At 36.6% G+C, this 27,448-nt stretch overlaps 1 protein-coding gene across 1 annotated transcript in view; it reads left to right on the top strand.

The window, feature by feature from the left end:
* The first annotated feature begins 18,052 nt into the window (after nucleotides 1-18,052).
* The window catches only part of LOC107727452 (threonine--tRNA ligase, cytoplasmic-like), a 12,292-nt gene continuing 2,896 nt past the window's right edge, over nucleotides 18,053-27,448 (top strand). Inside the window, exons 1-18 of the mRNA XM_016537327.1 lie at nucleotides 18,053-18,249; nucleotides 18,570-18,635; nucleotides 18,994-19,184; nucleotides 19,830-19,953; nucleotides 20,180-20,301; nucleotides 20,966-21,083; nucleotides 21,198-21,262; nucleotides 21,898-21,976; nucleotides 22,159-22,305; nucleotides 23,391-23,489; nucleotides 23,789-23,955; nucleotides 24,117-24,279; nucleotides 24,625-24,762; nucleotides 25,524-25,601; nucleotides 25,687-25,787; nucleotides 25,964-26,068; nucleotides 26,159-26,231; nucleotides 26,336-26,450. Of these exons, the coding sequence (XP_016392813.1) occupies nucleotides 18,193-18,249; nucleotides 18,570-18,635; nucleotides 18,994-19,184; nucleotides 19,830-19,953; nucleotides 20,180-20,301; nucleotides 20,966-21,083; nucleotides 21,198-21,262; nucleotides 21,898-21,976; nucleotides 22,159-22,305; nucleotides 23,391-23,489; nucleotides 23,789-23,955; nucleotides 24,117-24,279; nucleotides 24,625-24,762; nucleotides 25,524-25,601; nucleotides 25,687-25,787; nucleotides 25,964-26,068; nucleotides 26,159-26,231; nucleotides 26,336-26,450 (2,008 nt within the window). The 5' untranslated portion in view covers nucleotides 18,053-18,192. The remainder of the gene's footprint in view (nucleotides 18,250-18,569; nucleotides 18,636-18,993; nucleotides 19,185-19,829; nucleotides 19,954-20,179; nucleotides 20,302-20,965; nucleotides 21,084-21,197; nucleotides 21,263-21,897; nucleotides 21,977-22,158; nucleotides 22,306-23,390; nucleotides 23,490-23,788; nucleotides 23,956-24,116; nucleotides 24,280-24,624; nucleotides 24,763-25,523; nucleotides 25,602-25,686; nucleotides 25,788-25,963; nucleotides 26,069-26,158; nucleotides 26,232-26,335; nucleotides 26,451-27,448) is intronic.

Here is a 27,448-nt window from a genome sequence, read left to right as displayed (position 1 = left end):
ATATTCTTTCACAAGCTACAACACAACAATCCACACATATAATAAACTCCATTATACACTGAATTATCAGTTCACAGATAATTTGACATTTTCATTAAAGCAAATCACATAAAACATTTTTTTAAAAACTTGGCATTTTGGGTTGTCCCATTTACTGTCTGGATTAGACATCTCACAGAAAGAACTCCTCCACCTCCTTCTTACCATGTATGGTCTTGCTATCTGCAGTTTCATTTTTGCTGAAGTTAAACTGCAGTTGGATCTCTTTTGTAAGTGCAGTTGAGAGATTGTGGTGCCCATTATGAACTTGTTCAGTCAGAGGCATGATGGTTTTGAATGATGACTGAAGCAATTATCTTTTTGGATATTTCCATATTTTATGAAGAACCCAATCTCAAATGTATTTCAACCCACCTGATCATTACACCTACATGTCACAAAGCTTGGTTTTTTTATAATCCCAGCCCAGATCTAATTTTAAGCTTTAAAATCAGATTGTGCAGACCTCTAAGTAGTAGTTAATCACCTTTCATTCTGCAACTATCAAGATTTCCTCAGAGAGTCGTTCAATTTCAGTTCAAGTTTTATTTGAGGAGAGTTCTTTGTCTCAAAGCAATTACTAAATCACACAGACTTGTCTATCAAACTTACTTAGCAATGCAAATTTTTAACCAGTTCCCTTTAAGGATAAACAAGCCTTAATACTCATTTATTGTTGTTTGGATGTTTATTGGTGTTTTTCAGTTGAAAGAAAGTTTTTGTACCATTTCAGGAAATAAGATGGCATCATGGGTTAGAGCCCAATAAGAAGCTGATTTTACTGGATGGGAAATATGCTGAAGGATATTGATAAAGTCACCTTGCCCCACACCCTAGCAAAAGAGCACCATAATTAACTTCATGACACACCATGTAGCTGTTGAGCATGCCTCATAGCTGTATGCAATGAAATCAATATTTCTATCCCGGTCTTCACTGCACTTATTTTCATACTTCATTGACCGTCCTATTGATTCTTAAACTATTTACCTCCACAAGCAACAAATGTGTCTCCACCATAAGAACAAACAGTGCCATCTAAACTAGATAAAAATAAAAAAAAGTCAACTAGAAAATGGGAATACAATATTGAGAGTTGGCACACACCTCTGAGACTGCCCACTGAAACAATTTGTAATGATTCTCCCAGCGAACAGACTACTAACAATTAATGCACAATCAGTGTGGATGATGCATTGAATATACAGTGTATAACTCTGCACGAGCAAGACTACTGTTGTTCCAAATTACTGTGAATTACCTATGGCTGATTCACAGCCGTGACAATTTTATTGGCAGTTACTTTCTTTGTATTTGCCAATGGAAATAGTTCCAAATAAAGCCAATACCGAATCAACAGCTGAGCATCTCAGAGTAACTCATAACAGTGGCATTTTGAATGAATCAGTGTATTTAAAAGAATTGGTTTCTCTGCTTGTAAATCAGAATCAGAATCAGAATCGATGAAGACCTCAACACCACATTGTGACTGGGTGCAGTGTGTCCGAAGATTCATCGGCCAATATTGGCACAAAGTGTCCTGGCACATGTCGGGCAGACCTGTGGAGGCCTCATGGTGCATGAATGAATCAATGACTCACTCATAATTGTTTAATTCCTGAATGAATCAGTGTATTTGAACAAATATGTTCAGTTGAATAAATAAATTACTCACTCATAATTGTTTAATCCCTGAATGAATCAGTGTATTTGAACAAAATAGTCGAGTTAATGAATCAATGATTCACTCATAATTGATTTGTTCTTGAATGATTCAGTGTTTTTGAGCTAATAAGTGATAAAAACAGTCACTTGTCACCACCTACTGGCGTCATGATGTAACATGCAAAAAGAGTCACTGAAAATTCCCAATAGTAATGCATAGAGTCTACCTGGAGCATGTGAACACAGACAAGCTGAGTGATGCAAACAGTGAAAAGTTCAGTGCTGTATAAAGCGTATAATATTTTTGGTCAAAATAATAATTAATAACAATACTGTATTTCATATAAGGTTATTTATCCAAAATATTGGATACTTTCTTGCAGTTACAGAATTAGACAATGTAAAATCAAAATCTGAAAGAATAGCATTTATGTGGCCATTTTATTTTCCTTGTTTTATAAAAGATAACAATGAATAAATAATCAGCATGAACAAACAAACAAGGTTTAATACCCAAATGTGATAACTGCCCATTTTTTTCTCCATAAATCATTTTCACATTATCAGGCAGGACAGTAAGACCCAGGTGTTCCAGGAAAGAGGGGGAGAGTAACACATTTCTCATGCTCTTATTCAGGCAGCTGCACTAAATAAATGATTGTCCAGTTCTTATCTGGCAGCTCAGTCTGTCAACCACACTTGCTGAGGTTGAGCCAAATGATGTGAGCCTCAGAACTTGATGCTATGATATCTTCACAACAGAACATGGAGGCTGGTTCAGATTCTACCTCTGCCATCACAAGATTAGACTCCCGTCCCACTGGCTGCACCGAGGGATCTATGTCACCTATTGTGATGGCCTGCCATTTTGTAAAACGTTTAGATCGTTGAAGTTTTACATGAAGTACTATCATTTGGGAGAAGACTGCAACATTACTACAGTAATATTAATACTGACGCAAGATGCTGCCAATTGCATTTGTATGAAACAAGAGAGCACAACTCTCTGTTGTGATACCAGAGACATGAAGATGGACAACAGTAAATTTTGAAATCTTTCTGCTAAATGCCATGATTGATCAGAATTCAGCATTCCAAAGGCCAGCGTAATAATTATTTCAAACACCTTATATTCATCATTAGCTCCTGTCACTCAAACGCTTGGAGTAGGATGCTACCTGTTATCCTCCTCTCACCCTGTTACTGACCCCTGTAGGTAGCATCATGACCTCACCCTGCCGGGAAGAATTTTATGCTGAAGTAGCTCTGTTAACACAGTGCATGTCAGACTCTGACAAATGCATTTATCAGCTCTGCAGCAGTGCTCATTTTTCACGGCTTTGCTAATTAGAGCACAAAGGGCATCCATGTCTTCCGCACTGGACACTCAATCAATACAAACTCGCAGTTCACGCCGGCTTAAGAATCCTGGCAGAACTGCAAGTGGAAAGGTTATTTTGCTCCAGTTTTAGCACAGTGCAGCCCTCTTCAACAGTGGGGGAAAAAATTAATAATAATTATAATAAAAATGTAAAACGCTCTTTATGTGCACTGTTAAAATGCAGTATCTTTTATATCCTTCATCAGTCTCCACATTTTAATATCCCATGAAAGCACTGGAGATATAAAATGTACAGTACAAATAAACGTGTTATTCCTAATGGTTTGTTTCACAGGCTGTAAAAAATGACCGTGAATTTAATGGTAAAAGACTGTTAAAATGCTACAGTAAAAACCTGTTAAATGGTTAACGGTAAATTCCCCTACTTTATACGGTGAAAAACTGTATTGGACATTACGTTTTTTGAAGTGAAAAAGACCGTATAATTTACAGTGAATAACCGTAAATTGACATTCCCAGAATTCCCTGCGTTACATTTCAAATTTGATGAATAACTATGTTTCTTCTTAGTTTTTTTCTTATCAGTTTTGTATATTAGGGTTGTATGTTACACCTAATGTTGTTAAATGAATGTTTATTGCATTATTTCAGTTTCATGTGTGTTACCATGATGGTGGTTAGTGTCTGTGTGAATGACACTGTGCACCTTCTATATGTGTTATCATTTAAAAGCTGCTTGTGATGGGCTTTGGTTCATCATGTGACTTTCTCATCACCACCTGCATTTGGTGGTTATCAGTCTATTACAAAGGTATAAAACAGAAAAAGGTTTCAGTACTTCAATAGGTTGGTATATTAACATTATTAGTTAATGAAATTACGGTATTTAACTGTAAATTTAAGTTAAAACCATAAAACCTAAAATGTTGTTACCGTATTTTTACGGTAAAAATTCCGGCAACCACAGCTGTCGTTTTTTTACTGTAAATTTTACGAAATGTTTTTTACAGTGATCAATGCATCAAATGACGAGTGCTTGTTTGGTTTGTGGAACATGACCTTCAACAAAACAAGCATCTGGTGAGCGTTAATTTCGTTCCGGCAGACTGCTTAGCTCATTGATAAGATGCTACAATTTCAGAGGCTTGTGATATGTGATGTTCATTAAGAGCCTTACAGGTCAATTATGTTTTGAGTCACGATCAGGAGGGGGAGAAAAGCTTTTAAAAGTGCCGGGCCATTAAAAGGAAAGTGATCCATGGCACCCTGTGGCATTTTTCCCTCTGCTAGCCACTTCCCATTTCCTCAAATTTCTCTAATGGTTAATCTTTCAGAGCCAAGGAGAGCACATTTTTTGCCTTGCAATTAACCTCTCAATATCTTTCCACACTAAAAACACTTCTGCAAGGGCTACAATGGAGGGAAGTGCACCTTATAGAGGATGCAAGGCTTTTCACTGCATTTGCAGGAGGTGGATATGTGTTGATGATGAAAGACTGCTTTTGCCTTAAAGGAAATTGAGTCGTATTGGGGTAAACTTGAACTGATGTGTTGCTGATGAAGCATTCCCGCGCACAGCCGGGCCAGCGGTTGAGGATTGTAATGCATTAGGTTTGTATAATGGAAAATGTGTTTCAATCATATTACCAAGAATATTCATGGCTGAATTTCATGCATGTCAACTAAAACAATTTACAACTGCGAATGAGCGTGCCTGAAATTTTTGCCATTATTTATGGCTGCTGCAAACAGGAAAATCATAAATAGATTTTTTGACTTTGAAAAAAATATATAATGCTGACTGGTGTTAAACCACAAAACAGAAATGGTGAAAGAAAAAAAAGGTTTCTTCTATTTAATGTTGTATCATTTGTTAGTATAATGTATAATGTTCAGATCAAACTTTTTTGTTTAAATTGTGATTATTCTGATTGGTATGTATACCATACATGTTTTGTAGATATAAAAAGCTTTTGTATTTGAAATTACATAAAATAACATAACAATTGATTTTTGAAAAAATAAAATAAAATGATTTTTTTTAAATTCAGGTTTTTTTTTTTCATAGGTCATCAAAATAATAAAAAAAAGTCTTTGGAAAGGAATTCTATTGAATTGGAAGACACAATAAAGTACAAAAGAAAACAAAGGTATACTTGTTAAAAGGTAAAACACTGCAGAGTTTTGCCAAGGTATATTAGGACATCTGTGAGTTTGCTGTGAGCTGGTCTGATGTGAAAGGTTTTTATCACTCATCTGTGAAAGACACAGGCCACAAAGGGGGCAGCCAAGGGGTTGGACACTTGACAGAGGAGCTTGTGTCAAATCCATTGGCCTGTCAGCTTGTCTCCCTTTAGTCCTCATTTACTGAAACTGAAACTGAAGTGTTCTTCTCACTAAATGTGATTCAATCATGTCCCACAGTCGTCGTCCTTCAACACTCATAAAATCTGTATGAAATATAACAACACAAATCTTTATATTTTGCCTTGTGCACATTCAGTCAATGCCAAAATAGGGGTGTTGAGACACTTGAGAGGTTAACCGGGCTATTTCATAGCTTTCTTTCACAGGAGATCATTCTGTTTACGTCACCAGTCTGGGAAAACACATCATACATAATCTGCGTTTGGTCAATAATACAAACCCATTTTAAAGTGTTTCTAATTTGACATGTTGTCAGCTGCCTGACCTTGAGACCACTGTTTGATTGAAAGCAACTTTGCACATAGGGCAGACAATTGTTCAATTTCATTTAAAATAAAAGACTACATATGTAATAAAGTTTGATGTAACATATAGTAGATATAACATACAATTCTGCACTAGCTTGCAAATGTTTATTGAATAATACAATGTTTCAATCAGAAACAATCATGAGACATTTTTAGTTACTAACCAACGTGTCATAATATTCAATATGGTGTATGTTTTTCCCCCCATTCTATTTTTCAGTTGGCTTAACTTTGTCATAAACACATTTGCACTAAACACACTGGATTAAGTTTTAGATCTTTAGTCAACTGATTCTGTAATTAAAAAGTGTCCCACTCTTCACCTAATGTGATGTAGAGGCCACTGGACCAGCCAGAAAATCAATTAACAACTTCTAATTCATCACTTTGAGTTAGGGGCAAAAGCAGATTTCTCACACCTCAAATGCGTCGTTCTGCAGCCATCAGCACTGATGGCCCAATGAATAATAATGATGGTCTGCTCACATCTGAGTCAAGTGGTAATATCGCTTCTTAAAGAATTCCTCTGATGTGTGACAATTACAGTCATCTTAACTTGGTACATTCATTTTTCAGTTCATTTACCTTTCCTGTACTGAATATAATATAATCCCTGTATATGCGCAGTGGCCCAAAAGTGTTTAGACACTTTAAACTGTATAAATGCCACTCCGTCAGAATGTAAAATATCAAACCATGTGACATTTAATTGAATAAAAAAGGAGAAAAATTATAACACTTTTGGTTGACAAACATGGCCGTGATGAACTTATCTGCTTACATCCACTAAAAATCACTGTGACACCATGTAACTGGTTTGTTATTTTTGTTGCAATGCATTTTTCTGTGAGATTAGTTACAGGAGATATCATATTTTGTCCTGTCAAGGCTGCTTGGTGCTTTTCCAGGTAAATTGTGTAGAAAAAGCAATGGTTTGAGCAATTGTTGTCAATGGTTTTCTACATTTCACAGCAATTGCATTTCATTTTCAAAAAGTTCCCACAGTGGGGCTTTCAAAATGCTCTCATTACACCAGCACATCAACAGTAATATAGCGAGTATATTTCAAGCCTGTCTCATTGGTAGCATGAAAAGCATAACAGATGCACCAGATGTAGGCTTCTATTTCGATGCATTGTACCACACCATTGCCAACCGATCAGAGTGGCTGTAAGTGAAGAGTTATTCATCTGTCCAAAAAACACAAAATATGAGAAAATTGGAACTTCTTATAGCCACTTTTGTTAGATTTCGTTATTGACACCTATTTTGAGTTCAACAGCAGGATATGTTGATGCACAGTTGAAGTTGATTTGAGGACTACAGACCAAAGAAATCCAAAATCGAGAAAGTACTAATTGTGTTTTTGACATTTCATGTCAAAAGGCTCTTCTGCTTGACATATTTATGGTAGCTATTAAAGGGTGATACACTTAGACCCTGAGCACAATGCAGCCAATTAGTGCAATTCAGGTTTTGAACAACAAATCTTACGCTGAAGAATGAAGGGCTGTAAAGTAATCAATATCACTGCAATAGACCTGAATGGCTTTTGAGATTGATTGCTGTTTCAAGCAAACTATTGCCCTCCATACCAGACTAAACACTTTTAGAAACAAATAATGGGGACAGGGAATCAGTGGTCCAGACACAATATGGCCAGTTGGGGATTAAGCCATTAAAAGTGTTGATTATCTACTTTTGTAGCACCTGAGAGATGTGGATAAACTTGGTACACTGGACACAGGACAGAATGAGCTGTAAAGAAGCCCTTTTGCCTGAATTTATGTGACTTTTTGGGATTATATAGCAGTGCTTCCTTTGTTTATTTCCCAGAAAGTTTGAGCAATTTGAAGAAGAACTGTGGCTTATCACCAGTCTGTTTCCCGCATCTGAGGTCTGAATAATTAAGACCTGTCACAACTTCGGCTCTATTATTAATCTCTGACACTAAGCTGTCAAGAAACTATAATGGAAATCTGAAGTGTACACCAGAGCCAAATGAATGTCTTTATCAAAACAGCTTGATAAGAAGTTCAAACACATACAATCTGACTGAAAGGTAGTTTTTATATTAAATTATTCTTTGCTTTTTGGGAACTGATTGGGATGTCTGGAACATTTCATTACAATTAAATTCGAAAGGTTACATAATTACATTTTCATTTATTTGTTATTTATCAGACCACACATTTGGACTCTGATAAAATAACCAATTAATTCAATATAATCTACATATTTTGTTTTAAAATGTGTGATGGAAATTACCTGTATAATTTCACTTTGATTTTTCTTTGAATGACTGTGACAACAAATCAACATGGCATTTTCACCATTTTAGAATCTATAATAAATTAAATTGACAATAAATTCTGTTAAAAAAAAAAAAAAACATTTGCAGGATTTGTTAAAAATAAAGAATTCAATAGCTCTCATTTAAATTAAATTGCTTCACATTAATTAAGCAATTACTAATAAACAATTGCACAGTCACAAATGTAGCTGACTAATTGCAGTTTTTGTGACTTGGTCATAATTATCCTCACTTATTTGTTTCCCACATTTTGATGAAATAAATATATAATTGTTAAAAAAAAAAGCCCAGCATGTTTTGTTTACCTTGTGTTTGACTAACTCACTACAGAATTTCTTTGAATGACTGTGACAACAAATCAACATGGCATTTTCACCATTTTAGAATCTATAATAAATTAAATTGACAATAAATTCTGTAAAAAAAAAAAAAAAACATTTGCAGGATTTGTTAAAAATAAAGAATTCAATAGCTCTCATTTAAATTAAATTGCTTCACATTAATTAAGCAATTACTAATAAACAATTGCACAGTCACAAATGTAGCTGACTAATTGCAGTTTTTGTGACTTGGTCATAATTATCCTCACTTATTTGTTTCCCACATTTTGATGAAATAAATATATAATTGTTAAAAAAAAAAGCCCAGCATGTTTTGTTTACCTTGTGTTTGACTAACTCACTACAGAATAATATTTGTGTCCCCAAGGTTGATTGAAATTGCACTGCTGAATTTCAAATAGTAAAAAAGCGGCACATACTGTAGAGCTTAACTTAGAGAATGTATGCTGACAGCTCTCACTGACAGTCTTAGTGGGAGTGAAGCTGCACACTCACTGGACTGAATAAGTTAAAACAAAAAAGAGGAATGGCTAGCTTGTTATTTTCAGCTTTTCAGAACACCAATCTTTGCCAAATGTCATAAAGGACTGACAAGGCTACAGAATGGGAAGACAACTGGACACCATCAGTAAGATCAAGCAATGAAAATGGTTGCCTTCAGCAGTGGATGTAAAATTCATGAGGGTATGGTAGATGTCTGCCGAACGGAGGCGTTGCAGAATAATAAGAGTAGATACAAAGTGTTCAAGTTTGAGAATTAATGATATCTCCAGAAAATCCAGTTCAGTGCAGTGTTTTCAGTGTTTCATCAAAATGCAAAGGTCCAAAGGTCCGAGACCACAAGCAAAAATACTGCTATTTTGCACATATATATATATATATATATATATATATATTTAGAAATGATATTAACTCAAAAAGCGGCACATACTGTAGAGCTTAACTTAGAGAATGTATGCTGACAGCTCTCACTGACAGTCTTAGTGGGAGTGAAGCTGCACACTCACTGGACTGAATAAGTTAAAACAAAAAAGAGGAATGGCTAGCTTGTTATTTTCAGCTTTTCAGAACACCAGTCTTTGCCAAATGTCATAAAGGACTATATATATATATATATATATATATTTAGAAATGATATTAACTCATGTTTCAAAGAACATCTTGTGGAGGTCCGACCTTGTTCAAAGGGGTTCACATGGTCAATGCTATATTGATTAATGACCTTGAATTCATTCGAATCTTTTATATTTCTTATTAATTTCTCGTCATAACATTTATTTTGGTTTTTCAGAAACTTCCTGTTAATTGCAGTTTAAACTTTTTTACTAACAATTATTCAAAACTACATTTTGAATACCAGATTTTCAGTGCGGACTCAGACTTTTCAGACATTCCTAAAACCAGCTCCACAGTGAGTCATGCTGTCACACTAAATTCAGAACGTCATGGTCAAAGACATCATTTTGTTCAGTCAAAATTAAAAATGGGTAGTTATATTTTGTGGTACATTTCTTGACAAAAATTGTATTTGTGTGTAGAGAAATACACAAATACATCTGAAGTGGTTTTACTGACACCTGCTGTTAACTCTCATGAGCCTTTTTAATTTAAAGCGATAGTTCACATAAAAATGATAAATAACATTTAGTCATCATTTACTCACCCTCACGTTGTTCCATACCTGTATTACTTTTTTTTCTCATCTATGGAGCACAAAATATGCTATTTTGTAGAATGTATCAACAGTTTTTGCCCATACCGTCCAAAACAAGGAACCACAGACCCACACAGAAAAAAATAAAATAAAAACATGTCCTAAATCAAATACTTTATTGAAGATAATACATTTGGTTTGGAATTTTCTTCACAACCATTAAAAAAAGTATGTTCTACTGTATATAGTATGAATATGTGTAAAATGAATGACATTTCTGCCATGTTGTCACTGTCACTTGACCTACAGCATCAATTGAGTTACTTCATACCATTCCCAAATCTATGAAAAATAAAGTGTCCAGATGCAAATTTCAGAATCTTGCCAGAAGTAGTTAGTCATCCAGGTATGTTTTATGAATGCTATGAATTTGGACATACTACTCGGCTCACATACTGCTTTCCCCCTACTATATAGAATGTAAGCATTCGAATGCAGTGTGAGACTTTTCTAAAAATATCTTCTTTTGTGTTCCACAGAAGAAAGAAAGTCCAAGTCAAGTTTGGAACCACAAGTAAATGATGACAGAACTTTAATTTTTGGAGAACTATCCTTTCAAGGAGAAAAATTATGTGCAAATTAAATTATTGTATATAGTATGAATATGTGTAAAATGAATGACATTTCTGCCATGTTGTCACTGTCACTTGACCTACAGCATCAATTGAGTTACTTCATACCATTCCCAAATCTATGAAAAATAAAGTGTCCAGATGCAAATTTCAGAATCTTGCCAGAAGTAGTTAGTCATCCAGGTATGTTTTATGAATGCTATGAATTTGGACATACTACTCGGCTCACATACTGCTTTCCCCCTACTATATAGAATGTAAGCATTCGAATGCAGTGTGAGACTTTTCTAAAAATATCTTCTTTTGTGTTCCACAGAAGAAAGAAAGTCCAAGTCAAGTAAATGATGACAGAACTTTAATCTTTGGGGAACTATCCTTTCAAGGAGAAAAATTATGTGCAAATTAAATTATCTCTCTTTCTCAAATGCAAGTGCTGCACTTGAGCCAAAAGCATAAAGGCAGCCTTGGACGGTAGGGGTTCCCAATGACAAATCTTAAATGATGAACTGAGATGCTATTGAGAGATAATGTATTTCTGGGCAAAAAACACAATTTTGAAACTCCAGTTTTAGACAACCAACTCTGGAAATGACATTTCACAGCAGGTGTCACATTCATTTCTCTTTACGCCTAGACAGCCTTTCTCCACTGTAGTCCCACATCCACCCTCTCGCGTTCGTCTCCTCCTTTCCTCTCTGCTTAAAGGAAGGTCATGGGTTCATCAGGCCTGTCACCAGAACTGCACATGCTGAGCTATATGGATTGATCTGTCCTGCTGTGATGACAGTTACAGATACAGTCCCTGCTCTCACCACAAGGTGAGACACAAGGTTGCCAGCCCTACACAATCCCATCCTGTCACTGTAATTCGTTCATTTGCATCCAAAGTGGACAGCAACCTCGGTCCTTGGTAAGATATTTAAAGGCTGAGCATGTACTGCTGGATTTGAACAGAGGGCAGTGGAAGACCTGTTTCTGCTGACAAATACAAAACAAGCACATTGGGGATTCAGGGCTACCTCTGCAAGAGTGTGTTGAAGTATGAGGAAGAAGTTGGACAGTGTGTGTGTGTGTGTGTGTGTGTGTGTGTGTGTGTGTGTGTCGTTTGGCAGGTGTTTGGAATGCTTTAGTTGCTTCAGGGCCTCGTATCCCATCATCCGCTGCTGATTGTGACGCTCCCTGGAGAGAAAGACAGGTGAAAACAAACAGAGGGGAAACAGCAAAGGGAAGAAGCAAGGAGAAAATGACAGAAAGCAGAAAATATGGCCCTTATAGACAATGGTGCCCTATATCAGTGATACCTGAAAGCATGTCAAGTCATCAAGACACAAGAAAGACATTAGGTGCAGCCTTCTATAAATTTAACATGATTTTTCTGCTGAGAGGTCTGTGTGAATAGGACCTGTTGTCAAAATGTCAAATAAGCAAATCATTATTGTTATTGTGATATTGTGAGTTACTGTGATAGCTGTGAAAAAAAGCTTTTCTTTACCATTCAGCATTATACTAAACTAGTAGGCTAACTAAAAACACAAATGGGAAATTTTTAAAGACATTTATTAAAATCTTTTCATGGTTAAGGATAAATACACTGTAAGCAACACTGTAAACCCCAACAGTAAAATTTCATGAAACAAGTTCATTTTACTCAAATATAAATTCATTGCTCTTAACAGAAAAAGCTTTATTTGAAGAGCAATAACTTTGCATATTCAAGAACAGAGTCAAGCTCTTTGTTAGTTAGCACATATATGTATGTTATTGTATTTGTTAACTACCAAAAATTAAATTTACATAATTAAAATAAGCATTAAAATACGCAATGCACTTGCTGAACGTTTTATCACAACTTAATTTCATTGTTTTCAGTCCACTTAAATAATGTAACAGTGAACTTTATTTAATTTGTGTTTGGACTACATGAATAATTTGTTGCATTAACTGAAACTGTATGGGTGGATTTTTAGTTTTCAACATGCTTTGCATCAACACAAACATCAACATTCTGGTTACTACTGTAATGACACGCAGATGGAAATATGGAGGTGATAATTTTGTAATGATGTATAATACAATACAAAGGTTAAAATCATTTAATAACTGTTAAAACTATCAAAAACTACCAATCTGAATTGGTGTTTTTCATTCCGTGAACTGCTGTAAAATCCAAATATTATGTGCTTATTCACTAGTTAAGTGGATTTTACATAATTCCATATGTGGATTTTACATTTAAAAAATGTAAAACAAATAATGAGTAAATTTTTCTTTTTTCTGTCTTGTTTAAGGTAGGCTAAGTTTACACAAATTAAAAAAATTACTTAACTCATTGGCTTTTTAAGTACTTTTTGATAATTTCTAAGCAGGCACTAAAAGAGTACCCATAAAAAAACAAAGTTTTAGAGACTCTCTTGCTAGCTCACTATATTTGCAGCAAATTACATGACGGTTTTAACACAATGCATGTTAATGGTAGACAGATGGATGGAAAGATAAAAGACAGAAAGACAGAAAGATGTTTTACCCCAGTTTCATGTGTCCAACATGTGAAAGTGTCTAATGTTTTTAACAGTTTTTTTTTGTTTGTTTATTTCTAAGCAGATTTGTCTCTGAATGACCTTTCCATGCATTGCTTAACTAACTCAAGAAACAGCAGCATATTTTGATCCGACAGAAATGACTTGGAAATGCTGCTGTGGTTGCAGTCTAGAGAACACCCAGCAAACTATACTAAAACAATGCTCTCTAGACTGTGCAGATGGCACATTTATCACAGGCAGTTAATCCTAACCAGCGATGGCAACACCAAGCAAAATATGCATTAATGGTTCAGCTCGAAGAAGCGATCACATAGTACAGCAGTGCACACAAAACACTGCAGCACCAGTCTCAAATGCAGGGATTTACTGGAATGGAGAAGCTCATTATTCAGTGAGGAGTTTTCATGTCAGGAGCAGTAGGGGGGCCTGGGATTGCCAGGGGCTTTTCTCTCTTGCATTCATCCTCGCTTTAATACTCTATCTTAGCCCCCCTTATTCCCTCTGAGAAGGTGTGGAGTTCATTCTTGTTATTGCTCAGGAGAGTAATGAGAACTTTGCTGCATATGCGTGTTTGGAGAATGCATAATGATTTTGCTAAACATTATCAATGTTGACCCTCACTGGAAAGTCACTGTTAGCATTTTTAAATGAGTATTGGTACATGAAATTGAATGTCACACTTTTCCAAACCTGACCAGACTTTCAGATTCTCTCTTTCATCTGGTTAATTGAGTTTATATGTGTGACAGAACGATTCTCTGACTGTCACGCTTTCACAAATATTTGCACTTATTAACCTTTAGTCCTGTTGGGACAGATGAAGAAATTAATATTCATAGTGAGGCATTAAATACATTTAAAGACAAACACTGCTCTATGATTAAATAAGCCACGAGGCAGTTATTTGCACTTTGCACTACACTGCAGCTTACAATAATGTACACAAATCACATTATAGACAATTACAAGGACAGGTAGCTGGTAGACCTGAAACACCAAGGCAAAACCTGTTGTTATTGCAAATTCAATGAACTTCTAATCATGTCACTATTAAGCCAATATACAGCCAGAATGCTAAATAGCACTGCAGGAAGAATGGTGCATCCAAGTCCTCCTGAAGTTCGTATTTACGAGGTGACAAGACGTAATTACGACGTCAGGTGCGTTCAAGTCACTTTGGTTGGTACAAGATGGAGATTTAACTTTTCTACATAAAATTCATCAATTTTATGTTGTAAACTCTACATCTACAAAATGATGAATAAAGAATGTGCATCATTGTGTTTTTGCTTTTTTCTGTTTTTATTCAATTTATGAAGATGATGTAAACTGAATCATTATATATTCTATGGTAATTATACAATAATATAATATTTGATTCATTTCAACAAATTTACTGTCAATACAGACGCTGCATATCTATAGTCTTTGGCTGCATCCATTACAACCGACATGTTTTCTCACTCTTTTGTTACCCTCACTGCTCAATAGGCTCCCAGAATTCTTCTGGTCTCACTCCTAATATTTGTCAAAAAAAATGTATATGCTATTTGTACTAAAAGTAAATATCTGAGCAATGCTGGGTGGAGTTAGTGAAAACAGCTTTTGCCAACAAAGTTAGCTTTGCGTTCAGAGTAAACAGACACACCAAACACAATGAACAGTGTCTGTGTGTGCTCACTTGTGTCTGTTTGTGAATGTTTCCATATGTGTGAAAAATAAGTGAAAAATAGCAACAAACTGAGAGCTGTCCAAGATTTTTCATATTTTTACACTTATGAGTATTTTAACTGTTGTAGGTTTTAGCATGTTTCTTGCTAGTTTTCATATGAATAGGTTATCATTTTGAAGAATGTTGATGACCAAATAATTTTGGTGACCACTGACTCTCATTGTATGGGAAAAAAACCCGATAAATTTCTCAAAATACAGTTTTCTGTCGATTTTCATCAGTTTAATGCATACTTGCTGACTAAAAGTATAGTTTTTTTTTTAAACTGACCCAAACTTGCACAGTAAGTGTTACTGAAGTGCATCTTGAGGATTTGTTTGACTGCGTCTGGGAGGGTCAGCTGGTCTGACAGTTACAGTGAGTTCACTTTACCACTTTTTACATGAAACTGTCACTGTCATTACAGCCGTCAGTGTCACAGTCTACATAGAGCACAGACAGTGAGAGACGTGCCTCAAGAATATGGTAAGTGTGTGGATAAGAAAGCAGTGACCTGTGATTATGGAGACGTCTTTGAAGGGTATGCTCAAGAGAGAAAGAGTCCGACAACTGTCTGCAGAGACGGCCGAGAGAATTACTGCTTGCTCTCAAGGAAAGACCCTGTGGGCTCTTTATACGAGTTGAGATCCTGCGGGAACAATATTTTCCACCTGACATCTCACACAGACTGACAGCCCTCCTCTGTTGCGTGCAAACTAATGGAAAACATGGTGACTGATCGATTAGGGCACTTTCTTGGGAGTCACTTCTACTTTGTAGATTATCAGAGTGAGTTTGGAAGCGTCTTTGATGGATAATGTGATGGCACTAAAGATTTCTTTGAAATTTACAATTTAACCTAGAGATTCTCTTCAGACCAGCAACTCTCCTTTGTGATAAAGGAACTATATCTAAACTCCAAGATTCATTCCTTGAGTTAATGTTCAGAATCCATCATTTTAAGTTACCCTGGGGTTGAATTCGAGACGTCACAACCATACAAACTCCCTGCACAACCGTAAAAGAATGTATTACCATTAAAGAGTCAGACCGTAACAATCAATTAAAAAAACTACAATTCAAGCGGCTGCACAATTACCATAAGGACATCACAAGAAATAATCCTCTGAACACAATTTGTTGTTGTTTTTTTCTTTTTTTTTCTTTCTTCCTTATGTCTCAGAAGTATTTTTCTAAGGTGAATGGTTTGGTTTGAAGCCAGTGTGACTTCTCTAGAATAAATTACTGGCATGCACAGGGTGAATTTGCATAAGCCATTGGCCTATCCTTTGAGAAAAGCGGTTTTAAAATGTAGATACAGACCCTGATGTACAAATATTTCTTTCTAGGCTTCAAAGTGTAGGTCAGAGATGTCCTTGACCTTTTTGATAGTTTTAACATTTATTAAATTATTTTAACCTTTGTATTGTATTATACATCATTACAAACTTATCACCTCCATATTTCCATCTGTGTGTAATTACAGTAGTAACCAGAATGTTGATGTTTGTGTTGAGGACAAGGAGTCATTTCAAGGAAAATATGTTATGGCCTCAAACTGCACTTTCTGGACCATGAAATTGCAAGATATATAATAGAGACCCTCAGGTCAGACTCACACTAGACTCATCTTCTTAAACAAGTGTAAAGGCATGAAACCTGACCCGACTTTCACCTCACTTCTTTGCAGTTACATGCAATTCAATGTGCTTACTTTATACTATGCATCTAAAGTAAACCTTAAAAACCTGCAAAATGGGCTTTCAGGATTATGGCTTTCAGTACGAACTTCTGTGAGTCTTCTGTGCTGTCTCTCTCTGTTTTATATGTTATCTTGGATCATGCTTCAAAAATGCATTAGAGTAGGTGGACGTGACAAATGTGCCAGTTTTTTAAAAATTAAGGAGCATCAAATTTTAAGCACTGGGAGGGGGGGGGCGGGGGATACAGATGTGCATTCAAGCAGACGAAGACCGTGGATTGACACGGTTCCACGATTTCCAAACATTGCACCAAGGGTGCAACTGCAATTTTGTTGAGTCCATGGGGCTTATTTATACTGGCATTCAAAGTCCAAAACACCCTTGAGTTTACAGGCTTTGTTTGGCCATGCTGAAAAATTTGTTTTTCAAAATGAATGTAAATCCTCCTCAATGGAGTATGAAGCAAATGTACATGCCCTGCTATTACACACCGATAACATTGACACTAGACCACTAGCGAATAAATAAATAAATAATATAGACTTTTAATGCACTGTGTTGATGTTCGCTTGAGTTGATTCCTTAAACATATGATCAGAAACTTCAAAAGAAAAGAAAAAATAAAGTAAAGAAATATCAATATCTCTAACAGCTTCAATACCCTTGTAAAAAGTAGCACAAGTCCCAAACTTTTTGCAGAATTAAAGCTACAGCATACCTAACTTTGCTAAGTGAATAAAAAAATAATTAACTGTTCTAGTAAATCCTGATCCTAAACAAAACCCTTTGCTTTTCTAATGACGCCTCTTCAATTCCACAAACACCTCTTCTCCCCATTTGATAAAGTATACACTTTCCAGTCCACAAGGGCTTTCAGTTCAAGAGCCTTGCTTATGAAATAATACGCTAAGTTAGAAGTAGAAGTAGTAGTTAGAGGTAAATAATGTGTCGTACCCAGCAGGTTTGCTATAAATTCTAGATGTAAACAAATGCATTTTGTGTAAGTAGCCTCTAAGGTGCTGTTTGTATACCACTGTGTCATATTATGTTATTATTAATCGTTGTGCTTCTCATTTCTGCCCACTAGGTGCCACTAGAATGCATTGCTTTTACAGCTTCTCGAATTGAACCCCTTTATTTTACATTTGTGAGGAAAGCTCACAGTAAAACTTCGTCTTGGTATTATTACTCTGACTAAAATTGCATATTATCTTAGCAATATATATAATTAGCAATAACATTACAGACGTATATACAGTAAAAGCCTGTTCGAGTTGCATCATCTTACTGCGCCAGAAATGAACTGTTCTGCCTGCTGATTGGTTTGCACTCACGTCAATCACAGTGAAGCACCAATCACGGATAACATCCGAAAAACATCATATTGTTGCATCAGCATTGGATTCCCTGAAATATCCCGGAAACGTGTGTGCCGGTGTCCTGAATAAAGACTGTACAAATCTGTAAATTGTTAGATCGTGTTACTTGCTCTTGCTTGTGATATTTTCGTCTAATTATGGCGGATGTGAGCGTGACCGAACAAATGAAGGATCTGAAAATGGACGAGAAGAAGGTATCAGATGTGCATGATACGATAGTGAATTCTAACGATAGTGAATTCCTTCGAGACAGTCACGGCATGTTGCTGTCAAAACGCTAAATGCCTTATTTTTATAGTTTTTGCGACAAGCTGCTCTCTTTATTTGTCTGACTGCTGTGCAATATAGATATTCAGTATATGCTCTGTTTATTTATAGCTTTGCAGTTAGGTTTTGTTTCTGTATCACTTTACTGGGGGTGGAGTGACATGTTTGAACTCTTTTCTTTGTTGACATGAACAACTAATTGACAGTTGAAAGTAATAACCAATGGACGTCGCACCCTTTCTTTCAGAACGGCAAAGATGGAGGAAAGAAGAAAAACAAGAATGCTGGTGGAGATGCAGGTGGCAGGGCTGAGGTTGGTGCTTGTATTACTCTGTTGTTGTGTAGAGTATTGCAACACTTGCATATTCCACAATGGACTTCAAAGATGCCATTCTCTGGACGATCTAATAAGTGCATTATTAAGCATGTGGCTAGTATCCTGCACAATATGTAACTAGAAAATAGTTGCCATATGTGCATTGATTTAAATATACTCCTTGCCAGAGGAGGATGGGATTGGTTTGGTTCATAATTGTACAGACAGTATATCTCCTGTAATGCTAAAATGTGCTATGGTTTATTAATCATGATACGTATACTTGTGACGGACCCTTAAAACAATGGACAGTGGTAGCGTGATGATATGAGTTTTGTCTCTTTCTTCTCCATAGTTGAGTCCTCCACCACAGTACATCGAGGAACGTCTGTCCGTTTATAACAAGCTGAAGGCAGAACATGATGCACTGCTGGCTGAGAAATCAGCAAAAGACAGCAAGCCCATCAAGATCACGCTGCCTGATGGAACAGTAGTCGATGGGGAGTCCTGGAAGACCACACCGTACCAGGTTGCCTGTGGCATCAGGTTAGTGACTAACTAAACCAACCTAAATAGGCAAGCATTTTCAACTCTGATGTTGCCAAGCTGCTTGGACCAATGACATTTGTGAGTGATTTGTAAACTTGCCTTCAAGGTCCTGTATGCATTTTAATACTTATATAGACAAGTTATAAACATTGAGACTTCATGACATGCAGTCGAAACATTGCTCTGTTTTTTTTAATGATCTGGCATATATTCATATTTACATATTGACTCAGCTAGTGGTGTGAGTTTGGGGTGGGACATTGGATACAGTTGTCAAATATTTACATTTGTGTATTTAGCAGACCTTTATTATCCAAAGCAACTTACAATAGAGGAACATAAGGAGTTTGTCACAGAACAGCCAAACATATTCATAGTCTAAACTGCCAGGTTTATTAGAAAGCTAGACTAGAAAACAAGCTAGAACAGCAGAGGTGAAGTGTAAAAAATGTATTTTTTTTAATGACGCGTGAATTGTGTTGTATATAAGTGTACGTTAAACTTAAACCTCTCCCTTTCATTGCAAGGCACAACAAATTGTGTTTTCTTGGTGAAGTGCTTGATTGCGTTATGCTTCCAACTCAAGCAATAACTTGTAATCACAATGTACAGAATGACATTATAATGTGTTTTACTTAACAGCCAAAGCCTTGCGGATAATACTGTGATCTCTAAAGTGAACAATGAGGTGTGGGATCTGGACAGGCCCTTAGAGAAAGACTGCAGTCTAGTGCTTCTCAAATTCAACGACGAAGAGGCACAAGCAGTAAGTTTAGAGTTTTCTTCAAGTTTGCATTTGCATTATTCATTTTAATGAATTCTAGTCCACAATAGCAGTGACCCCGCCACAAATGAAATGTCACCAGAGTAGTGCATTTGTAAGCATAAAGAAAATATTTATATTATGAATGATTTTATTGCATAGATGATTGAAACCTCATCGAGATTGAAAAATATTTGCATATTTTTTGCAACTTTTTTTTTTTCTTAAGGTTTATTGGCACTCCAGTGCCCACATAATGGGAGAGGCCATGGAGCGAGTCTATGGAGGATGCCTTTGTTACGGGCCACCCATTGAGAATGGCTTTTACTATGATATGTTTCTTGAAAATGAGTAAGTCAAGCATATTCTCTGATTTTTAAATTTGTTTTTGATTAGAATGATTTGGGCTGTTCATGAACAGAACTGTTGTATTACAGAGCAGACTACAGGTGCTGAATTATAATATGCTTCTCACAAATCATCCATGCTAATGCAAGTCGCTATTGTGTCCATTTACCATCTATTGTTTAGAACTGTCAGTCAAATCTTGAAAGTCACATTAATTCATCTGTGGTTAGAAATTATGCTAAGTAGCTCGTCAAGGAATAAAACTTATTATCTATTTGTTCAGGAGTTTTTTCATTCCTTTTTGCAATTGCATGACCTTTTGTTTGACCAGAATCAGTGCAGTGGCTTTAGATAAGCTGGAAGGAACATCATAAATGCAGTAGTTTACTTGTTGAAAGCCAAGTTATGCAAATGTGATTCATTTTGATAATAGCACCGTCAAGCCCTGTCTTGTTTGTTAGTGTGGCTCTGTCTGGTCCAAAATAGTCATAGAAGATGACTTCTGGTAGACTAAAGTTTCTTTAATTGGTGACATCTGTGAGATGTTTGGTAATTCTTTGCACTCAAGCTCTTCTTAAATAAAAACTAATGTTTTTTAACGAAACCTGTGCACCTTTGTGTACTTGGCTTTCTCTGTCCTCTCCCTTCCTTGCTTGCTGGTTCTCAGAGGTGTATCGAGTAATGATTTCCCCTGTTTGGAGAACTTGTGTAAGAAGATCATCAAAGAGAAGCAACCCTTTGAGAGGCTGGAGGTAAAGAAGGAGACTCTGTTGGAGATGTTCAAGGTATGTGCTTCCTTTCTAAGAGCGAGAAATATGAGCTCATGCTATGAATAAACCCTTAACACTCGAGTGGCTTGAAGTTCAGACTAGTGAAATCTGCTTATGCTTTTCTTCTAGTACAACAAGTTCAAGTGCAGGATCCTAAATGAAAAGGTTACCACCCCAACAACTACAGTTTACAGGTATGGTTTTGGTTGCAAAACATACACTTTGAAGTGTGTGTTTTGTATTATTTATTTATGTATTTATTTATTTCATACTTTTGAAAAGTCTGTTTACACTGCCATTCAAAAGGTTGCGGTTTGAAAAAAGTAGTACTTCTATTCAGCAAGGACACATTAAATTGATTGAAAGTGTTAGAAAAGGCTTTTACATTGTTACAAGTGAAATGCTATTCTTTTGAATTTTCTATTGATCAAAGAATCCTGAATCAAAGCATAACTGAAAGAAACAAAGCCACATCTGTGTTCAACACTGATAATAAGAAATGTTTCTCCAGCATCAAATCAGCATATTAGAATCATTTCTGAAGGATACTTAAGACTGGAGTATTCATGCTGAAAGTTTTGCCTTCACAGGAATAAGTTATATTTTAAAATACATTCAAAAAGAAAACATTTATTTTAAATCTTAATATTTCACAATTACAGTCTTTACTGTATTTTTGGTCAGATTAATACAGTTTTGGTGAGCATAAGAGACTTCTTTCAAAAACATTTAGAAAATTTTACCAACCTCAAACTTTTGAACGGTGGTAGTATATATACAGTATATTTATAGCTTAGTTTATTTACACATTTTGCTACTGGTTCTGTAGGTGTGGACCTTTGATCGATCTGTGCAGAGGGCCTCATGTAAGACATACAGGAAAGATCAAGGCCTTGAAGATCCACAAGGTGCACAATTTGGCCCTTTTTTTAATTTTTCCCCAGTATCCTTGCAGAACCTTTCAACAATTTAAACTTATTCTCAATTAAAACTCCCTTCCACATTCCTATTATCCCAACCTGTACATTAGGCATATTATCCCTACGGCATGATGTGTAATCTCAAATGATGCATATGATGTACATCACAGAATTCTTCTACATACTGGGAGGGCAAAGCTGACATGGAGAGCCTCCAAAGGATCTATGGCATCTCTTTCCCTGATCCCAAGATGCTGAAAGAATGGGAGAAATTCCAGGAAGAAGCCAAGAACAGGGATCATCGCAAACTAGGAAGGGTATGTGTAAATGTGTGAAAGTGTACATTCATACATGATCAAAACCTGACTCATACATACAATAAAATCTTAATCAAAAAGTCTTTCATACTCTACCGTTCAAAAGTCTTTAAGTTTTTTAAAGCAGTTTCTTGTGCTCACTAAGGCTGCATTTATTTGATAAAATACACTGTTTACTGCATAACTGTTTTCTATTGTAATATATTTGAAATGGTCATCTATTCCTGTGATAGCAAAGCTGAATTTTCAGCAGCCATTACTCCAGTCTTCAGTGTCACATGATCCTCCAGAAATTATTCTAATATGCTGATTTTGTGCTCAAGAAACATTTATTATTATTATCATCAATGTTGAAAACTGTTGTGCTGCTTAATATTTTTGTAGAAATTTTGGAAGGATTCGTTTATGAATATGATAATGCATTTATTTGAAATATAAATTTTTGGAACATAAATGTCTTTGCTGTCCCTTTTGCTTAATGCATTGTTGTTGAATAAAAGTATTAATTTATTTCAAATAAAGAAAACTACTGACCCACAAATTCTGAATGGTAGTAATCCAGCAGTAACATGTATGCGCATCTGCACTACAGGAAGTGAATAATTATAAGAAGTCAGCAGTGTACAAATGACTACAAAAAAGCCATTTTCCACTGAACATTTGGGGGACCAACTGCTCACAATGGAGGACATGTGAACACCTTGGTGTGTTAATGACTCGGGCAGCAAGCTGCCCCCCTCTCGAATCTGTAGTGACTGACGACAGGTCTGATAGGTGGGCTGGGTGGGGAGAGAACAGGGACTGCGCCCATAAAGAAGGCAGATGTCTGTCTCCTTAATGTGCCATCTGTTCATGGGTATGCTGATGGGTGCACAGGGAACATTTTGTCACAACAAAAGCAATAGCATAATCAGCCATTTGTCCTATTTTTTTGTCTCTCTTGCTCGTTTTAACTTTTTGTTCTTTTCCTTTGTATCCTCCTGTATTCTTGTTTAGATTCCTGACCTGTATAATTATTGTTTCTCTCACGGTTGATGTTGTTGTTTTACACACTCTCTTTCTCTCTCTCTTCGCTGTCTTTCCAGGAACAAGACTTGTTTTTCTTCCACGACCTGAGCCCCGGTAGCTGTTTCTTTCTGCCTAAAGGAGCCTACATCTATAATACGCTGATCGAGTTTTTTAGGGTGAGTTTTCCCCCCATTTCAAATTCGTAGTTCACTCTGTTACTACAGGGCCAATATCATCCATTAAAAAAAAAAAATACAATAGCCAAACAAACAAGGGTGTGATGTGGTGCAAGGTTTGCAGAGGTCTATTAGGATATGCTAAATTGCATTTTATGGATGTCACGGTTCAGTAGACCATGTAATGGATAGGTTGGTCCACTTCAAGGACCCCGTTAATGATTGTGAGCCAACCACTTGAATATTTATGTATTTTCACAGACCATTTTTGTTGTTCTGTGCTATATTTTATTGTGTAGAGTGAATACAGAAAGAGGGGATTCCAGGAAGTGGTCACACCGAACATCTACAACAGCAAACTATGGCAAACCTCAGGACACTGGCAGCACTACAGTGAAAACATGTTCTCCTTTGAGGTGGAGAAGGAGATCTTTGCTCTTAAGCCCATGAACTGCCCTGGACACTGGTACAAAATATTTCTATATTCACTAAGCAACAGAAGTTTTGAAGTGTTTGTTAATCATGACAGGCATTGACAGTATCCCTAAATGCAGAAAGTTAAGCGAAGAAAATCCTTTTTTTTTGCAAGAATTTTCTTTATCATAGCATTTTTCCCTTATTTGACAGTCTGATGTTTGATCACCGGCCACGCTCTTGGAGGGAACTGCCCCTGCGTCTGGCTGACTTTGGGGTCTTGCACCGTAATGAGTTGTCTGGAGCTCTTACTGGCCTGACCAGAGTCAGACGTTTCCAACAAGATGATGCACACATCTTCTGCTCTATGGACCAGGCATGTTACTTTGGAATACATGATACTTTTTTATGACTTGCCTTGTTCAGGGTTCACATACTTGGAGAGGTCATTGAAATTAATGAAACCTAAAAAAAGTAGTGGAATTTCTCATTTGAATATAAATTTGTTGGGTTATGCTCTTTATTAGTGATTTATTATCACTAATAACTGGAAAAGCCATGGAAACTTATTGTTTTAAAGGTGTGGGAGCCCTACATTTTTTGGTGTGTTAAAGATCTATGTTTGATTCATGAGCCTATTAATGATTTGTTTGTTTGAATTGCAATCAAGAGGTCATTTTTCTTCTCGTCTTACCTCCTTACCCATTTTCCTACCTAACAGATTGAGTCTGAGATAAAGGGTTGCCTGGACTTCCTGCGTACAGTGTATGATGTGTTTGGCTTCACCTTCAAATTGAACCTTTCCACAAGGCCAGAGAAGTTCCTAGGAGAACCTGAAGTGTGGGACCAGGCTGAGAAGGTAGAATCTGAAACTCAAAAAGAACCAATGTGCATACACTACCATTCAACAGCTTGGGGTGATGGTAAAGCTGAATTTTCAGCAGCCATTTCTCTAGTCTTTAGTGTCACATGATCCTTCAGAAATCAGAAAAGTTGTGCTGCTTAGTATTTTTGTGGAAAAGGTGAGAATTTTTTTTTTCAGGATCCTTTGATGAATAGAAAGTTCAAAAGAACAGCATTTATTTGAAATAGAAATCATTTGTAATGTTATAAATGTCTTTTACTGTCACATTTGATCAATTTAATGCATCCTTGCTGAATGAAATAATTTCTTTTTAAAAAATCCTACCAGCTAGTGTATTTTGAGGTGTCATTTTGCCATCTCATCAATTTGTAAGAATGTGTTATTACTATTAGTGTTTAATATACGTAGTTGTTAATACAGTATTAGGCCCGGTTTCACAGACAGGGCTTAGACTAAGCCAGGATTAGGCCATAGTTCAATTAGGACATTTAAGTAATTTTTATAAACGTATTTAGGAAAAAACATTACTGGTGTGCATCTTGAGACAAAACAAAGGCACTGATATATTTTAAGATCAGTCATTGCAAGTTTCTTTCAGTTGAAACAGCTCAAAATTACATTTTAGTCTAGGACTAGGCTTAAGCCTTGTCTGTGAAACCGGGGGTTAGTGTTTAATACATCTCTTGTAATATGCATGACAAATCATGCATATCTTATCTAGTTTGACTTCATTAAGCCCTCTTTAATTGTTTTAGCAACTGGAGAACAGCTTGAATGATTTCGGAGAGAAATGGGTTCTGAATCCTGGTGATGGAGCTTTCTACGGACCAAAGGTACGAAAAGATAAAGCAAGCGTAATATTAAATATGAACACTTAAGAAATGACTTTATACTCATTTTTCTCTTTTTGTGATTCAGATTGATATTCAGATAAAGGATGCCATCGGCAGGTATCACCAATGTGCCACCATTCAGCTGGACTTCCAGTTGCCTATTCGCTTCAATCTCACATTTGTAAGGTATGTTTACTCAACGTAGAACATAAGAGAACATCCAGAGCCCTCGTTTCTATTCCCTGTACAACAGTGACATTTTGTGGTTATATTTGATTACTACACCCCTCCTGAATTTAACTTTCAAGATCTTCAAGAGTGCAAGTTGCTGACTTTGTAACCCAAACATTGTCTTTCTTCAGCCATGATGGTGATGACAAGAAGAGGCCCGTGATCATCCATAGAGCGATCCTGGGCTCAGTGGAACGAATGATTGCCATCCTGACTGAAAACTATGGGGGAAAGTGGTACGGCTAAGGCGGAGACTCTGACATGATCATGTTTAGTCACAGACCATATGTGCGCATACCAAATTCTCCTGCTTTTGTTTCCCACAGGCCACTGTGGCTGTCCCCACGTCAGGTGATGGTGGTTCCTGTTGGACCCACTTGTGATGAATATGCCCAGAAAGTACGCTCTGCTTGCAATTTATCACACACTTGTAGCTGTTAGCTCTAATCCCAGCATAAACTGCCAGGTCATTGTTATCATAAATAATCCCTTGTCAATCTCAGGTACAGCAGGAGTTCCACAGGGGAGGGTTGATGACTGATGTGGATCTGGACCCAGGTTGCACCCTGAACAAGAAGATCAGGAATGCACAGTTAGCTCAGTACAATTTCATTTTAGGTGAGTGATCCTGCATAACGTTTAAAGGCAGGGTAGGTGATTTGGTTCAAAAATTTTTTTTGTTATGCTGGTTTAAAGTCTCTTTACATCCCGATAGCAATCACTAAGTTAAGTGGTCTAAATGTATTTATATGTATTATAAATCGTTTGTCCTACCTTCCTGTCAATGTATGTATTTACATACCTCCGCGCACCCTATTTGCACAGACATGATACGTCATCAGTGCTTTCCATTACACTGCAGACCAAGTGGGAATGGAAGGTGTTATTATTGTAATATTATGCGCTTTGTACTGTAATGTTTTCTGACCGGTGAATGAGACGTGAGGTAATCTGACAGTGTTGCATTCAACCCTCCACCAACGCCGTCTCTCATCGTGTTGCTGGTTCGTTAGCCTCTGGTCTGCCTGTGCACGTTCATGTGTTTTGGAGGAGGTGTGGCTTTAGAGAGTGATTCGCAGGGAGGGTGGTGTAAGGTCCACACACTTGGCCCGAGGAAGGTATCCAGTGGTGGCTGAAGGTTTCTTGCGTGTTCGGTCTTTTCAGCGCGCAAAGTTATTTAATTTTAAGTTCAATTCTAATCTGACTCCATTTTATTATCTAATCTGACTCCATTTTAGTATGACCTCGAATTTAGGTTGAAAGGCAAATTGGTTGTTTGTCTGTCTCTAATTATTACTATTATTCTGACATTTGGTTATTCTAGTTAACTCTTTACTTTATATTTACTCGTTCATTAGGAATCTATGTCGCTCAGGGTGCCTCACGTCGGCTGCTCTACATGGGCCCCACAATCACAAACTCGCCAGTCTGATCATTAGCCAGAGGTTATGGCTAATACTATTTAATAGGTCGCCCATGCTTACCATTATTTAAATAGTAGTTCTGTTTAGCCCCCTACAGTTACCCATGTACAACTTAGTTAAAGCTCAAAACAATTGCTAGAACCCCTTGTCTAGCCCCCGATAGCTAATATAACTCCGTACAACTTAATTAAC

Source organism: Sinocyclocheilus rhinocerous, unplaced genomic scaffold (assembly GCF_001515625.1).
Source record: "Sinocyclocheilus rhinocerous isolate Xijiao unplaced genomic scaffold, SAMN03320098_v1.1 scaffold968, whole genome shotgun sequence".
Taxonomy (NCBI): domain Eukaryota; kingdom Metazoa; phylum Chordata; class Actinopteri; order Cypriniformes; family Cyprinidae; genus Sinocyclocheilus; species Sinocyclocheilus rhinocerous.
Note: the sequence above shows the minus strand (reverse complement) of the source record. Positions and strands in the feature narration are given on the sequence as shown.